The 17,677-nt window shown below is 39.6% G+C and overlaps 1 protein-coding gene across 1 annotated transcript; it reads left to right on the top strand.

Moving 5' to 3' along the window:
* Positions 1-2,186: 2,186 nt before the first annotated feature.
* Positions 2,187-17,052, top strand: aoc1 (amine oxidase copper containing 1). Its single transcript, XM_084398905.1, has 7 exons — positions 2,187-2,372; positions 2,449-2,567; positions 12,185-12,372; positions 13,475-15,019; positions 15,172-15,460; positions 15,557-15,689; positions 16,582-17,052. The coding sequence occupies exons 4-7, from the start codon at positions 13,483-13,485 to the stop codon at positions 16,849-16,851; spliced, it is 2,229 nt and encodes a 742-aa protein (XP_084255031.1). The 5' UTR covers positions 2,187-2,372; positions 2,449-2,567; positions 12,185-12,372; positions 13,475-13,482; the 3' UTR covers positions 16,852-17,052.
* Positions 17,053-17,677: the final 625 nt, after the last annotated feature.

The raw sequence follows: 17,677 nt of genomic DNA, 5'->3' as shown, positions 1-17,677 counted from the left end.
AGCCAAATACGCATTTAAAAGGGGTGAGGTCGGTGGAAGATTGTCGGAGGGAATTTTGGGTATACTCGGCCCAGGCGAGGAACCGGTTCCTGGGGACTCTGGCAAAAGGTCCGAAGGAAGTGGTTGATCTCCAGCACTTTCCTCTCCGTTTGACCATTGGTTTGGGGGTGGTAGACGGATGTCAGACTGATGGTCACACCTAGGAGCGAGAAGAAAGCCTTCCACACCTGTGATATAAATTGTGGGCCATGATCCAAAACCATGTCCTCCGGGATACCAAAATTGTGAAACACATGATTGAACAGTGTCTCTGCAGTTTCCAGGGCTGTGGGAAGACCTTTCAAGGGAATCAACTTACAGGCTTTGGAAAATCTGTCTACGATTATCAGGATACATGTGTTCCTTCCTGAGGCTGGTAGATCAGTAATGAAGTCGACTCCTAGGTGTGACCATGGGCGTCGAGGAAGGAGCTTGCCAGATGGTAGGTGGCGTGGGACCTTGGAAACCGCACACAGTTGGCATCCTTGGACGAAACGCCTGATGTCACTAGCCATGCCAGGCCACCAGTACCGTTGTTGTAGGAGAAAGAGAGGGTTTGGGTGGTCCCCGGGTGGCCAGTACCCAAAGAAGACTGTGCTGATGAGATGATACTTGGGGACGAATGTGTGATCAGTGGGATACCCCGGCGGAGCAGGCTCTTGACGGACGGCTTCAAGGAGTTGTTCAATGTTCCATTGAATGGGATTAACGAATAGTGTTGATGGAAGCACTGGCTCAGGATCTTCGGTCGATTCAGATGAAGCGTGGAGTCTAGACAGGGCATTAGCATGGATATTCTTGGAACCAGGACGATAGGAAATACTAAATTGGAAACGAGTTAAAAACAAAGCCCATCGGTCTTGCCGAGGGTTTAATCTCTTTGCTTCTTTCAGGTATTTACGGTCAGTAAGTACCACAAACAGGTGCCGAGCTCCCTCTAGCCAGTGCCTCCATTCTTCTAGCACAAGCTTGATAGCCAGGAGCTCACGGTTACCGACGTCGTACTTTTGCTCCGCTGGGGATAACTTCTTGAAAAAGGCACATGGAAGAGGTTTGGATGACTTCTACTGCTGGGATAGGACTGCACAAACTCCGGTTGTGGACACGTCGACTTCCACCAAGGCGGCTTTGTCAGGGTTGGGATGGCGTAGGAGTGGTGCGGTTGTGAATGCAGTTTTCAGGGTTTGCACAGCTTTGTTGGCTTCGGGGTTCCAGGACAGAGACTTGGGCCTGCCTTTCAACAGAGATGCGAGCAGTGGAAGCGTGACATTCAGCCTCAGTCAAATGTCTGGCCTTAAAGGGACTATGTGTAGCTTTTTAGGTATTTTGTTATCTAAAATCAATATTTTTATTAATAAATATGTCCTCAATGGTGTACAAATACCTATACCAATGATCAGACTAATGCTCGTAAACGAAGAATTTATTATCTTTATATACATGGGACGGGTAGGTCCACAGAGGCTTCCATGTAGTTCCGCCATCTTGAAAAAACACTTTATTATGCAAAACAGGGCAAAGGCAGGTGAGTATTATGGCAATGAAACAGATGGGAAGAACAGGCAGAAGAATGACAGTCTTAATCCTTTCTCACAATGCCAGTGGAGAACGGAGATAAACACGCCGATAAACACTGCGTGTTGATCTCCGTTCTCCACTGGCATCGTGAGAAAGGATTAAGACTGTCATTCTTCTGCCCGTTCTTCCCATCTGTTTCATTGCCATATTACTCACCTGCCTTTGCCCTGTTTTGCATAATAAAGTGTGTCGGGATCCTTAATACCAGTGTTCAGTGTATATATCCTGACAGAAGGCCAGACCTCTGTCAGGATATATACACTCAACACAGGTATTAAAGATCCAGACACACTTTGACCTCAGAAGGGAAGAAGTTAAAACACTTCCTCCAATCTCAGATTAACATGCAGTCACTATAAGTCAGTTTGACTTCTTGAAGAGTGTAAACAATTCTGTGATGCTTTTGAAACGCTGATTTACTTGTTTGACAGCTCCATATAGTGACCAGGGTCAATTACATAGTACTAATAGTAAAAGTAAACCAATAAGAAATCAAAACATCATAAAATGTTGTCTTCCTGGTAGGCGGCTCAGTATATTTGAGACCAAACAAGAACATCACAATCTCTAGTTTGATGTGTAACACCAGTTTGAGCTGCAGGAACGAAGAATAGAATGAGATGCTGCTGGTTGTTTTGGCAAAAGCATCTCCATCGGAAACTCGCAAATGAGAAGGAAAGTGTCAGGATATATACACTGAACACAGGTTTTAAGGATCCAGACACACTTTATTTGGCAACACAGGGCAGAGGTAGGTGAGTAATATGTCAATAAATCAGATGGGAAGAACAGGCAGAAGAATGATAGTCTTAATCCTTTCTCACGATGCAGGTGGAGAACAGAGATAAACACGCCTCGGTAGTGGGGATGAAGTTCAGTATTGGACGTAGATTTACTCAGGAACAGACGTGGAGAAACTGGAACACACTCTGGAGAAATGCAAAGAGCAGGTAAAGGAGTCTTTCCTTGTTTAAGGCCAGACATTTCACTGAGGCTGAGGTGTGTGCGTTGATAAAGGTGTAATTGATGACAGGTGCTCGTGATTAGTAGTCTAGTGACAGAGATCGCTGTGTGGTGGAAGTAACAGAAAGGTTAAAATGGTCAAATCTTGAGGAATGGACGTACACTATTAAATTATATTGTAGAAAGTATGAAAAGAAAGTGTCTAAGGTCTATCAAAGCGGGCATTACTGCAAATAATGTACGGAAATTTAAAACAAATTAGTCATTTATAACATTATACAACCCTGGTGAATAAATGTATCAAGTTTTCAAAAAAATTAATTAATTTGACTCGTGTATTGCTGCATTTACAAGCCTCTGCATTAATGTGTCCTTGGGTTTAAAAAATAATAATACCAGAATATTGTGTTTCTTAATGTTATGGTGGAAAATGTTATGTATTAATGTGATTCTTGGAAAAAAAAAACATTTTCAAATATTGAGCAATAAATGAGTGTTAAATAAAACTTGTTGATAGAGACTTGGATAGCATTATTCAAGTTTTATTTGTCTTGCTGGACTTTCTTTTGGGTATTTTACCAATAGACTTGTAGTTTAAAGTGCAGGGAAGACGAATGTTAAACATAACCTTTAATCCAAAATCAAACAAAATGTCTCAAACAAGTGACGAATTAAAACTGAGCAAGCATAAAAATACTTATAATCTTAAAACACATCTTAAACAATATATATATATATATATATATATATATATATATATATATATATATATATATATATATATATATATATATATATATATTATTGCATTATCTTAATATTGCAAACATAACAGATTACTGCTTTGGGGATTTAAGTGTTTATCAGTAAACTCTCTGCAGGCCAGCATTGTGAAATACACAAGCTAATAATTAACCATAACAGCCTCATATTACATGTATACTGATGGCCTACTTCATGTCAGATGGTTTTGACTGGTGTGAAACCAGCAGTAACAGCATCAGCTGTCTTTCCAATCAGACTCACAATGTAATTCACTTCAGCTGTCAGAACTTTGTTACTCCCTGTTGAAGAAGTGCATATATGATCTGTATTGATTTAACATATGCGAACTGCATTTTAAAGTTTCTACATCTGGTCTTTTCTTTTAATTCCTTTTTATGCTATTTTCTTCAAAACGCCACAGCTAGTAAGATTCAATTCACCATAAGTACTGGTGTTTTCTTTAAAGACTCCCTGTAGTCTAAAATTCTATCACCAAAATGACATATTTCAATGTGTTTTCCTTGAAAAAAATATTTCTTCAAGTCTTAAAATATCTTGAATGAAACACGGCACCCTTGCCTCATTTAGTATATATGGTATGAATATGCAAATGAGCCCCGCCTCCACTCACTCACTCAGCTCATAGATCCACTGGCTGACGATCACACGTTGATCTGATTGGTTACAAGGTAGTTTGTGACGTCAAAAACACCAGCAATTTCAAAGTGTGTTTTTGAGACTGTCTTTGGTTCACTGCAGTTTTAAGGAGGAAATACTCAGCAATGGTGTCGACTTATGAACTTACACATGCTTTGTCTTAAAGCATATTGAAAACACCACATAGACACATAAACAACATTAAAAGCTGGATTCTCACCACAGAGGGACTTTAACTGGACTTACCTTAGAAAATATCTTTACGATTTCATCACCAGTATGACTGTGGAATATCCACTGAATTTGATCGTGTTCACAGTTTGTATGTATCCGTCTTACCAGAAAGCATGAACATTGTGCCTGATCTACAGAAAACATACAATAACATATAGCACAGATTCCACTCCAAAATATATTTTAGAATGAGCTCATTCCCAAAATGGCTTAATTATCATAGAGATGAAAGAAAGTGAAGTTATATTGTTTCTTCACCATTTGGGTTGATCACATCCTGAGCAAATGGTCATCATCAGTTGTAGAATGGGAATGGGTGTGGGACACAGAGAACCATCTCAGACAATGGGGTGTCACAACTTCATTAACATACAGACCACAGCTGTTGCAACAAGAGCAACTTCATTTACATTAACAATGGTAAAACTGTAACAGGATAAAAGGTTTGAGATGTTCTGGGTTCGTTCTGACGCCGGTGAACCCAAGGTGCTTTGTGTACCTTGCCACTGCTATATGCTGTAATAAACTTCATTTTTGAGCTCTTCGACGTCCACATACTTTTTCTTACACACATTTACATTCCATTATATATCATATTGTACATAATTCTGTACATTTCATTGTTATTCAATTTAAATTGAGCATTGCATAAAGTATGCAAAAAACGATATATTCTATATTTTATTTGTATAACTGATATAGTGCTACTCCAATATGTGTGTAGCATTGTTCTGTAAAAATATTGAAATAATTAAGGGAAAGCTGAGGTAAAAGTGTTCAGGAAACGATGTGATAATATGACTATGGAATTGGGCAGAAAGAAAAATGTACAAACCTTCTAATTTTCCTTCCTGATATCTGCAAATTTACCAATTTTTTTCTTTTTTTCATATAAACAGTGCAAACATCTGTCAGTGTGCAGCTCTAATTCACATTGAAACAGAATTCATTGTAATAGTCTTACCCTGAGAAATGTGCAGTGATAATGCAATTAATACGATAATGCGAGTCCATTAATCACACTGCATGAAAAGCCAGATTTTCGTCCCTGTAAGTACTCGATGACATCTCTAATCATCGGCAGTTATCGACAATTCACAGCCTTTGCTGGTGACAGAAACCGTCGGATTGGGTGGCAAAAGTGCGAATGGCTCTGAATAACATGAATAAAACCACCTTGAATTTGCCAAAGTACCTGTTGGATGAAACCACAACTTTTAAAATAGAAAAAGAATTTGTGATTGGCTGATATATTTGCTGCTATTAGTCAGCCTGGGGAATTATATTATTTTGAGTAAACCCCTCCCTTAATATTAATATTAAATAAACGTATGGTTCATATTAGTCTATGATAATTGTTAAGATACAACAATATGTGTGCCATACAGACTAATATTGTATAGGCTATTCGTGGAACTTATATCATGGGCTACTACAGTACAGCCAGCGTAAGGACATGAATGAACATATTAGGGAAAGAAAATAGACATTTAAGAGGGACATGTGGATGAAATGTAAGATAGCATTAAAAAACACACAAGCACACAGCAAGTACAAGTTAGCCCGAGGCTACGGTCTCGGACGGGGCATCAGATGTCTTTTTGCCGCCTCAGGATCGTAGGTTTGCAGTGGCTTTCTATCGGATATAAAAAAATGGAGATGAATTTACAAAATAACTTGATTATTAAAACACAAAAAGTAATAAAGTGTTCAGTAGGGCTGGGCGATATGAGCTAGAGGGTGGCCACCCTTGGTCTAAGCTTGGCCACCCCTCTCACAACTGCTGTTTCTGTCTCTTTTTTTATTGACAAAAATTGCGCTTTTTAAAACACTGAACCGTCTCTTTAAGACCACAAAAAACGTGAGACTTTTCAGACGCACTCTCCAACTTCACCTCAGCGCCAGGCGCAAGTCAAACGAGTGCGGAAATGTGCAAGTGCCGAAAGAGCTTCAGCAGAACATCAGACATGATATGCACATAGTAAATATAGAGTCAATCTTTCTCAACTGGTGGGTTGCAAGACCGTTTTGAGGAAGTCGAATAGTGTGCAGTCAACAACAAACGTAATTCTCTTTTTTTCTGATGCTACTTTTATTTTAGAAAATGTGTGTGAAAGCTTGTGACACTTCTGTCAGATGCTGAGAAAAGCGCGTTGTCCTTATTCAGTTGGCTATCTTCGGTAAGATGAGATGTCGTCAGGCCAAATGTCAGTAAAACTAACTAACTTTTTGTACTGTGCTTGCGGTACGCACATCACGCGCAAATGCGGCGTGCAGTAGCCCTTTTTGGTTCCCAAATGTTGACAGGTATGTATTAACCTGTTGCAAGAAAACTTCATCTGTGGCCAGACAATCACTTTTTGGATTTGGCGATTTTTCCATGAAGCGTGAATTATGGATGTCCAGAGACTGTAGATTTTTAGCAAAAATCTGAAAGAAATAAACTATCCAAATTATGCAAGGGGTCAATAAAGCTCAAGCCAGAGGTTGTAACAACACACCAAATTATTTATCACTTTACTTGCTTACACACAAGGTGCTATACACAGTGTTTTTGTGTATTAAGTCAAGTAATATATAAACAAATGTAATAAACATGTAGGCTATTATAATCAGACATTTTCATCAGCCTTTGTGGGTATAGTAGATTTCTTTCTTGGCGTTCGTTGAGAAGTGCTGGCCATCGTTCGTTCTTTCATTCTTCTTACTGAAGGAACGGCTCTTCCTTCTTTGTGGAGGAATGATAGAGAAGATGATCTTGTCAGGCAAGCATGTTTTAGTCTATAATGTTTGAGTTTTGTCAGTAATGTCATTGCAACTTGCATGCCCACTGCATATGCATTTCCACTTCGTTTAACCTGAGTGAAGAACAGATCCAAGGTAAAAGGGTATCAGAACAGTTAACATTATTTTTTACAGAATTACAGTTTTTTACGATTGCTATGACATGATACTTTTAACAATTTTCCAAAACTCTTAACACAGTTAGCACTACATCTGCCTGTGTAAGCTATACTATTAACACATTTCTTGTTGCTTTAACACAAAATGCATACAATTAACACAAATTTAAAATGCTTGAACTTCTTTTACACACAAGCTCAAACAAGACCAAAACAATGGATTTTTACTGCCAAATTTACCAATGCTTTAACACTGTATGTCAGAACAGATAACACCATGTTCTGAACCTAACCTTACAGGCTAAAGTCAAAGTGAACAGCTGTTTATATTGTGAATTGAAACACAAATATGTTCCCTGTATTTTATTCCATTGCTAATGAGAAACAGCTTATTGAAGTTATGCAAATATATTAATCACAGCTGATTCCCATCTAGGAAGCACACTCAGGTGTTGAGGTTCTTTCAATCACATGATCGCCAGCAGCCATATCACCCTGTAGCCCAAGACTGGTTGCCCACTGAAGCTAAGCAGGACTGAGCCTGGTTAGTACCTGGATGGGAGACCTCCTGAGAAAACCAGGTTGCTGCTGGAAGAGGTGTTAGTGAGGCCAGCAGGGGGTGCTCACCCTGTGGTCTGTGTGGGTCCTAACACCCCAGTGTAGTGACGGGGACACTATACTGTCAAAGAGCACCGTCTTTCGGATGAGACGTTAAACCGAGGTCCTGACTCTCTGTGGTCATTAAAAATCCCATGGCACTTCTCGTAAAGAGTAGGGGTGTAGCCCCGGTGTCCTGGCCACATTCCACCCATTGGCCCTTACCAATCATGGCCTCCTAATAATCCCCTTCCATTGAATTGGCTCTATCACTCTCTCTCCTCTCCACCTATAGCTGGTGTGTGGTGAGCGCACTGGCGCCGTTGTACTGTGGCTGCCGTCGCATCATCCAAGTGGATGCTACACACTGGTGGTGGTTGAGGAGAGATTTCCTGATATGATTGTAAAGCGCTTTGGGTGTACAGTAGTACATATGAAAGCGCTATATAAATGCCTCACTCTATTCTATGATCATATGTTCTAAAAGAGGACTCTTTGGGCTGATCTTGTGTGGAAAAGGAACAATATAGAGCAACACAAAGAGAGAAAGAAAGAAAGAAAGAGCGAGCGAGCCTGCACGAGGGAGAGGAAGATGAGTACCAGGACAAGGGAGAGGAGAGGAGTGGGACAAGGACAAGGACAAGGGAGAGGAGTGGGACAAGGACAAGGACAAGGACAAGGGAGAGGAGTGGGACAAGGACAAGGACAAGGACAAGGGAGAGGAGTGGGGCAAGGTAGAGGGAGAGGAGTTAGAATGTGTGGTGGCGCTCAAAGAAGGAGCAGAGCTAGGGTAACTGATCAAATAAGAGCTACTATCATTGACCATGTCATAAACCACGGGCTATCATACAGAGAGGCTGGTGAACGAGTACAGCCAAATCTCAGCCGGGACACAGTGGCATCCATTGTCCGTATTTTCAGAGAAACCAACAGGTAGGATATTGCTTCTCCTACAGCAAAGTGTAAATACTGTAATATTACCATTTACAGTATTAGAGTGACTGTATGCCTCCGGTCTCTAATATGTAACTGTATTTTGTCCCTCTAAGGATTCAACGTCTACCTCCCTCAAGGGGCAGAGGAACGCTCCTGAATGAAGAACAGGAACTTGCTATTGTCAACATGGTGATTGCTGACAATGAAATAAAACTGAAGGACATTCAGTCCAGAGTTGCAGAGGACAACCTTGTTTTTGGGAACATTGCAGCAATCAGCATAACATCCATTTCTCGGACTCTAGCTAAACACAGAGTCCGAATGAAACAACTATACAAAGTTCCTTTTGAAAGGAATAGTGAGCACATCAAAGAACTCCGTCACCAATACGTCCAGGTAAGGTTATGCAATACAGTCATTACTGTACTATACACAGTGTGTTTTGCAGTAAACTACTCTATAAACCTGGAGTACATTAGGACATACAGTAGATATACAGTACAGCACAGCACACTGTGTCTAATTACGTTCAGAGAGTCATGGAGTTGGAGGCCAATCAAGTCCCACATGAAATTATCTATTGTAAAAAGTTCAACCAGGCGCTCAGGTAGAGTAAGAGTCTGTGATAGGTGCTCTTGGGGTAGGGGAACAAATCCAAAGTAAAACAAGTCCCAGGCACTCAAAAAAATCCAAGGAGGAGAAGGAAAAAAGTTAAAAAGCCTTTATTAATAGTGGCTTAAACCATTAAAAAATGCCAACATGTTTCGACCAACATGGTCTTCTTCAGGGCAAATTCATGAATTTGATGGCTTTTGGCTATCGGCTTATGGCTTTTTTGATTTTGACAATATGATGAACACGTCTAAGAATGTTCCACATATGGTTGAAATACCATCATTGGCCTAGAAAGATAACATTCTGGGAGTCAAGACTATAAAGGATGAAGGATGCCCTCCCTTCACTGTTACACTCTGTGCCACTCTGTGTGACTGTACAACTGCTGGCCTTTTCTTGCAAGAAAATAAACCTCATCAAAGACTATTGGAAATGTTTGTCTTTTATTCAGTGATAGAATTGTGTTTGCCACCACACCTCCCTGAAGGTTCTCGAGGCGACAGTAAAGCGACTCAAATTTGGCCTTACTCATAGCCCAGCCTCCCTCATAGTCATACCATTGATAAAGACGTGCAACTAGAGTGACTGCTTGTCTTCTTGCCCTTCGTCCTCCTCCTTATCCCTCCTCGATCTCTTCCTTCATGTCTTTCTGGATCCATTGTTCCAAAACTCAATAAACTGATTTGGGCCCCTTTATCTATCTATTGAAGGTTCTGATTGATGTGTGTTAATTGACTCCTAGTGTTTCCACTTGGGTAATTGTGTGCTAACTGAGCTGAAGCTGTGCTGACTTGTGTGAACAATATTGAATGCTAGTGCTTTCTAAATGACAACATGGTGTAGGCAATGAGAAATGAAGGGATTTGTGTGTAGAGTTTTGCAGTGACAGTTCAACAAATTTGACTCATGTGTCAAAACAGGGAATAGTGTTTATAGTTTAGTGAAATGGGTGTGCTTTTTGATAAATGGCATTATGGTTTTGAAATTTTAGTTCAAAAGCCTGGTTATAGTGTTTAAGCAATCGAGAAAAACTGTAACACTCTTTACCATTCCAATACAATTCCATATTAGAATAAGGTTTGTGTGTACTCTTTTACTGTCATATGATGGTCACACACATCTTACTGTAAGTAAATATAAAATAAAAAAATCACGAGAGAATAAAAAAGAAAAGTAAAACCGGGGAAAAAAATTGTTTTGTTGTGTGTGTGTGTTGTACTGTGTAGTACATGAATGAATAAAAATGTGCCAATGTATCCATTGGTTGTGTCTTTTGTGTTCATCATGTGAAAAGGTTTGTGAGGGGGGGGACCACAAGCAACATAACTTACCAGTTTTGGAAATGTTGTTTTGAATTTATTGCACCAGTGTGTTAGACTATGTTGTAGTGTGTGTGATTTTGAGGGCTTGTGTGTCCTGTCTGAGGTCAAAGTTTGGTTTTTCAGCAAGAGTGAATGGTTTTGAGTGTAGAGCTTCATATTTTGACCTGAAAATAGGATGTTTGGGAAATTGGGTGAGACGTTATGGATTTGTGTTTACAGTTTTGAGAATACGAGGCATAGTTTCAAGAAATGTTTTTAAGCAATCGAGAAAAACTGTAAACTTGATAAGCATTAGAGACTTCTTTCAAAAATATACAAAAAATCGTAATGTTTCCAAACTGTTGACCTGTACTGTATGTCATGTCAGTCAAAATTAACTATACTTGTGAATGCTGAATAGTCATTCCATATAAAACTAATAGTCCTCATTTCATCACTTGAGTCATTACATACAAAAATGTTGAACTAGTTGTCAAAATCTGTCAAGCAAATTTTACAATTTTTTTTAAATCTTTTTTTTTTTCAGAAAATGTCTCCTAAATTGAACAATTTCTATCAGGTGAATCTCAGCTTTCACTGATGAGGAACGTCTGGATGTGCATGAATGATTACAGTACTATGTATGTTGTATGTTCAGTTCCAATATGTACTGCAGTATTGTGTACAGTTGTGCACAGCTCTACCCAAAGGGAGTTTATGTTTGTTGTAAATAAGGGTGTATTTTTTCTTTTGCACAATGCTGTGAACAAATTAGAATTGCAAAGAGCATATGCAGTAAAAATGTGAAACATACATATTCAGTGCCTTGTACTCAGTTCCCTCATAAATACAGTAATGTGTAACTTTACTGTATTTTTCAAATGGCTGTGCAAATAGTATATAGTGCTGTCTTGAGCATGTTCAGGTAGTGTCACCAAGATCTGACTTTTTTGCATTGGAAAACATTTACAGAGTAAACTGTCATAATGAAAACATGACAAAGCCATTTGACTATCTTGTTCATAAACAATGGTGTCAGGACTTTTCATCTTGATGACACTGACACTTTCATTGACATGAAAACTTGCTTTTGAGGAATGAGCTATCCATTTTGAGCAAGTGACACGCTTTTGCAGGTTATCAACTAGGTTTTGCAGTTTGTACTAATTGTTTTGAGAACTGCATTAACTGTTGTGCAAATGTAAATAGTGATGTGAGAAATGCACCAAAGCGAACTGAGAAAAACTGTAAAAGTGCATTATCTTTTACAGTGTGCATTCTGTATAAATCCACTATGATATAATTAATGTTTCGTTTGTCTTCTAGTGGCACAGAAGGCAAATTATCCTTGCTTATCCTTCAAACTACAATCTAAGAGTTTATAATTAAACTAAGACTTTTTAAACCAGATTTTCCCTACATTGGAGTAATTAGCCCACTATTCACAGAAGTACCAACTCTCAATCAAAGCCAATTCCAGGTTCATTATCGGCAGTTCCTGACCATTAAACCCCCACGGCTATTTACACAGTGACATTAACTGATGAAAATCACACTTTTCATGCAGTGTCATCTCTTGCCTTTGTTCTTCTGAAGTTTTATGACCTTCTGCTGGCCAATCACCTTCCATTCAAGAGCAGTGGGTGGCTGATAAAAGCAGAAACATCAGAGCAGTACGATTCAGAAGAGCACTGCACCAACTGGCTGATCGAAACAACACATTGCAGCTGTAGCAGCTTCCAGGGAATTTATCAAGCTTGCAAACTTGGAAACAGTCACTGAAGGTAAGCTCATTTATTGATTTTTAATATGTGCTGTTATCATTTGTCGCTCCTTTTTTATTCTAATTACAAGGTGAGTCACTGGACCTTCATGCAATGGAGGGTTACATAATAGTGCAATTAAATCGACACTGCAGGAGAAAATGTTAGAAATAGATTGTGACTATATGGAACAAAAGAAAAAACAAGAAGACTATGAAAAATGTTACTGCTGTTGGGTGGCAGAAAATCAATGTCAGCTTCAAAACAGCCCATTTCATAATGGCATAATGGTTCATCTATTTTTCATCTTAGTCCGAGGAAGAGAGAGGTGTTAGCTCATGCCACCCTTGTATCTTTATTACTATAATTTGGTACAGATTCTCTGTACAAAGTATGCACCGCTTCAAAGAGGGAGGCGCTCTAAAAATATTAAGATCTGCTTAAAAGCACGGCTAAAATTAGATGGAAATGTTTGAAAGACATACTTATGTACTTGAATATAGATAGACAGAATTACAGACAGACAGACAGACAGACAGATAGATAGATAGATAGATAGATAGATAGATAGATAGATAGATAGATAGATAGACAGATAGATAGAATTACAGACAAACAGATATATATATATATATATATTTTGATAGATAGATAGATAGATAGACAGACAGACAGACAGACAGACAGACAGATAGACAGATAGACAGACAGACAGACAGACAGACAGATAGATAGATAGATAGACAGATAGATAGATAGATAGATAGGATTTTGAAGAGTCTTGGCCCATTTGAACTGACAATGTAAGTCTATGGGATATTTGGGAATTTTAGCATAAAATCAAGTCAGAAGGTGTGCAGATTTTGGTGGTCATAGTTTTAAAGCTTAGAGTTTGAATTTTAGTTTTTAGAAGAAGATACAGAATGAATGTTTATGCTGATCTAGGCTGTTTAGTGCTGGTTTGGTGTTTGAGTAACTGGTCGAGAAGTAGCTGATGAACTAGCATGGCTGGTGTAGCTGTTTAAGGTTGATGGGGACACTAGCACACTTATTATAAACAAAGATTTCACCTGAAAACTAAAAAGATATGAGATGTTCTAAGAGTTGCTTGTTCATTTTGCAGGGGCCAAGATGTGGCTCTCCTGGATTCTGCTCCTGGCGTCTCTAGCAACGTCCTCCGCTTCGTCAAGAACACGGGAATGGGCTCAACACGGAGCTTTGATGTTTGCCGATCTCACTCCCCGAGAGATGAACGCCGTGAGAGACTACCTCTACTCCTGCAGCGAGCTGGGCCTCACATCGGCACGAGACAAGTCCCTCAAGAAGAACAGCATTCTCCTTATGGAGCTGCATGTTCCCCGCAAACACGAGGCGCTCCGTGCGCTGGACAGAGGACAGGCGAAACCTTCCCGGCAGGCACGTGTTGTGGTCCAGTTTGGGAACCAAATGGAGCCGAACGTAACCGAGTTTGTTGTTGGCCCCCTGCCCTTCCCAAAGTCCTACCATTTGAAGACGTTCAAGGGTGAGCGCCTCATCCGCTTCGAGTCGAGGCCAATCTCCTCTGTGGAGTACGAGCACCTGAATGGGGTTTTGGAGAAAGTAGGAGCTAAAGCAAATAAGATTCTGCAGGAAAGCACCGGCTTTACTTTCGGCAACTGCACCGATCGCTGCTTGACCTTCTCGGACATCGCTCCTCGAGGTTTAGGGCCAGGAGAGAGGCGTACGTGGATCATGCTGCAGAAGTTTGTGGAAGGCTACTTCATCCACCCCGTGGGCTTCGAGGTCCTCGTTAACCACAAAGACCTGGATCACAGTAAGTGGACTGTGGAGAAGGTGTGGTATAACGGACAGTATTTCGATAGCGTGGAGGAACTTGTGGAGAAGTACGAGAAAGGGACGATCTCTAAATTAAAGCTGCCGGAGCATGACGAAGAGGATCTTTTCTCCACTTACATTCCCCGTGGACACATGAACACACGGACGAACATCCATGGAGCAAAGCTTGTCGAACCCCAAGGCCGCAGATTCCAGGTGGATCAGAACTTTGTGGAATATGCTGGATGGTCTTTTGCCTATCGGGTTCGCTCTTCGGCTGGGTTGCAGATCTTTGACCTTCGCTTCAACGGGGAGAGAATCGCTTATGAAATCAGCTTGCAGGAAGCCATCGCTTTCTATTCTGGAGATACACCGGCCGCCATGCAGACCAAGTACATTGACGCCGGGTGGGCGATGGGCACCTCGGATTATGAATTGGCACCTGGGATCGACTGTCCAGAAATTGCTCATTTTGTAGACCTTTACCATTACTATGATACGGACAAACCTGTGCGTTACAGAAACGCTCTCTGCATCTTTGAAATGACCACTGCAATTCCTCTGAGAAGACACTTCAATAGCAACTTCCAAGGAGGCTATAATTTCTATGGAGGCTTGGAAAATCACGTTCTGGTGGTCAGAACCACATCGACCGTGTACAACTACGACTACATCTGGGACTTTGTCTTCTATCAGAATGGTGTAATGGAGTCTAGAGTGAGTGCGACTGGGTACATCCATGCAACGTTCTTCACGGAAAACGGATTGAACTATGGAACCAGGGTTTACAACTATGTACTTGGGAACCTGCACACCCATCTAATTCATTACAAAGTGGACCTTGACATTGCAGGTGAGTTGATATCGGTGTGCAATCTGAACTCTATTTCTCAATCTGATCTATTCTGTGATCTCTGTGCAAGTTACAACACAATAGATGGTAAATTGGAGCTGATTGCATAATGTGTTTCACTTAATAAAGACCTGCTCTGTCTATTTTAACAGGGAGGGACAACAGCTTTGAATCCATTGATCTGAAATATGTTAACTTTACCAACCCCTGGAGCCCAGAACACACCGTTGTGCAATCGAAGCTGCATAGGACGCAGCATGAAACTGAACGTAGTGCTGCCTTCCGCTTTGGCAAGAAGTTTCCCAAATACCTGCACTTCTACAATCCAAATCAAAACAACAAGTGGGGGCATAAGAAGGGCTATCGAGTCCAGTACAACTCACATGGTAACAGTGTTTTGCCCCGGGGCTGGAGGGAAGAAAATGGTATTACTTGGGCAAGGTAGGCTCTCGCAATTAATGCAAACGTTATAAAACATTTGTCTATTTGCATTCTGTGGTGCAGTTAAGCAAAGCTTCATGATTTTGTTGATTGCAGATACCCACTGGCTGTAACCAGACACAAGGACAGCGAGGTCACCAGCACTAGCATCTACACCCAGAATGACCCTTGGGAGCCTGTTGTTTCCTTTGAGGAATACATTCGCAACAATGAAAACATTGTTAACCAGGTACACAGATTGAGACTTGTAGAATTACTTGACCTCCAGTTGCAAATAGAGCTTGCGCAGCCCAAACAAGTCCTCACATGCACTAAAAGTAAACACAGTACAACATAGTCAGCATTTACACAGGTACATAAATAAAATGCAATGACAATAAACTAGTACCAACTATAAAAATACTTGAATGACATCAATTTAAATAGTAACTATTCACAAGTATTCTACTGAATTCAGTGTCATAAACAACAAACAGATCACTGATAGCAGTGGCATTTTAGTATCAATATACTACTATCATATTTATTCATATATTTTAATTTTAGGTAATTTTTTAGTAATTTGTTGATTTAAATTTTTTGTCCTTTTTTTTATGTCTACAGTTTTTTTTTAGTACAGACTTTTATTTTAGTACTTCAACTTTAATGAAATGAACATTTTAAATGTTACCTTGGCAACTAACAAAAAATAAGGGATTTAAAAAAAAGGGATCATGACATGTATTTATTTATTTTTTGATCACTTATAATATTAATAAAGTCTTTGTGCATAAGTTTCTTTCTAAACTCTGTAGTACACTTTGCCTCGCTGACAAAACAATCTGCTCCGAAAAATGTTATTAATTAAATGCTTTTTTTTTTTTATAATGAGAAAGTTTTAAGCTATGAAACTTGCAGCATGTTAAAATAGTACAAAGACCTCTTATATATCATAGAATCAAGGCAAATTTGATTTCTCATGCCATGAACCCTTTAAGGTTTTATATCTTATTTTATACAGATTAACGAAAATGTGTTTTAATATTTTTAGTTTAAGATTATAATCCTGATTGTAAATTACTAGATAAAGATATGCAAGAATCTAAAAATTGCACAATTGACAATTGCATATTTCTTTGCAGGATTTGGTTGCCTGGGTGACGGTGGGATTCCTGCACATTCCTCATTCTGAAGACATTCCCAACACAGCGACTCCAGGAAACTCGGTGGGATTCTTCTTACGTCCCTTCAACTTTTTTGACGAGGACCCCTCGCTAGCGTCCCGCAGCACGGTCATCGTGAGGCCAGATGAGAAGGGCCAGCCGAAGGTTCAGAGATGGACTCCAGAGGTCGTAGGTCACTGTGTCTCAGACAAGCCTTTCTTCTATAACGGCACATACGCTGGTGTCTAGACAGAGACTGAGCTTGTTTCATGTCGTGTTGGTGTTTTTGTGCTGTATGTAAAATTTAGAAAAAGCAGAGTTTATGAATTTAAATGCTAATTGTGTAAAATATTTACAACCATCTGAACAAATGAACCTCAAATTATTGAAATGTAAAGCTTATGAAACCTGGTCTCTTTGTCTGACATTAAATATTTTCACAATTCAGAACGGTTTGTGTCTTTGTCTGAATATGAACCTCTTTGTCACATATCACTTCATAATACTTGATCAGGTCTCCCTGGAAGAAGAGAATTAATTTATATATTAATTTATAAATAAAATAAATAAATAAAACAAAAGAAAAATACAAAATTATATTTTGCATAAATGTAATATTGATATTTATAAATATTAGTTTAATTGCAGATGAATTGCAAGGCATCAGTTAGAATTATTTTTCAATTTAGATCATTAAGGATCTTACTAATTTTTGTAGAAATGGTGATGATAATAAACAGATTTTCTGCGCTTCAAGGTTCAATAATGTTTCAAAACACTTCACGTGTTTTTGTGTGATACACCTTCTGAAGTGTTTTTTGAATATGAATGTGTAATCATTTCATGTACTGAGGATACTGTGTGTTTATACTGGTTGTCATGGTAACCGCATTGTGAGATGAAGTGAGTACCCTTGAAATCCGTAAGTGAGAGGGCTGTATCCATGGACGGGGCTTATCATCAGATAACATCCAGGATTCAGGATGCCGTGTCCGCAATCGCATGGATCCAGCTGTCTTATACGGGCCGAGCATGAGCGGGAAACAGGCTTCTTACGCAAACAGTCTCTCTGCAA

The sequence above is a fragment of the Rutilus rutilus genome, assembly GCF_951802725.1.
Source record: "Rutilus rutilus genome assembly, chromosome: 24".
NCBI classification, from domain to species: Eukaryota; Metazoa; Chordata; class Actinopteri; order Cypriniformes; family Leuciscidae; genus Rutilus; species Rutilus rutilus.
Note: the sequence above shows the minus strand (reverse complement) of the source record. Positions and strands in the feature narration are given on the sequence as shown.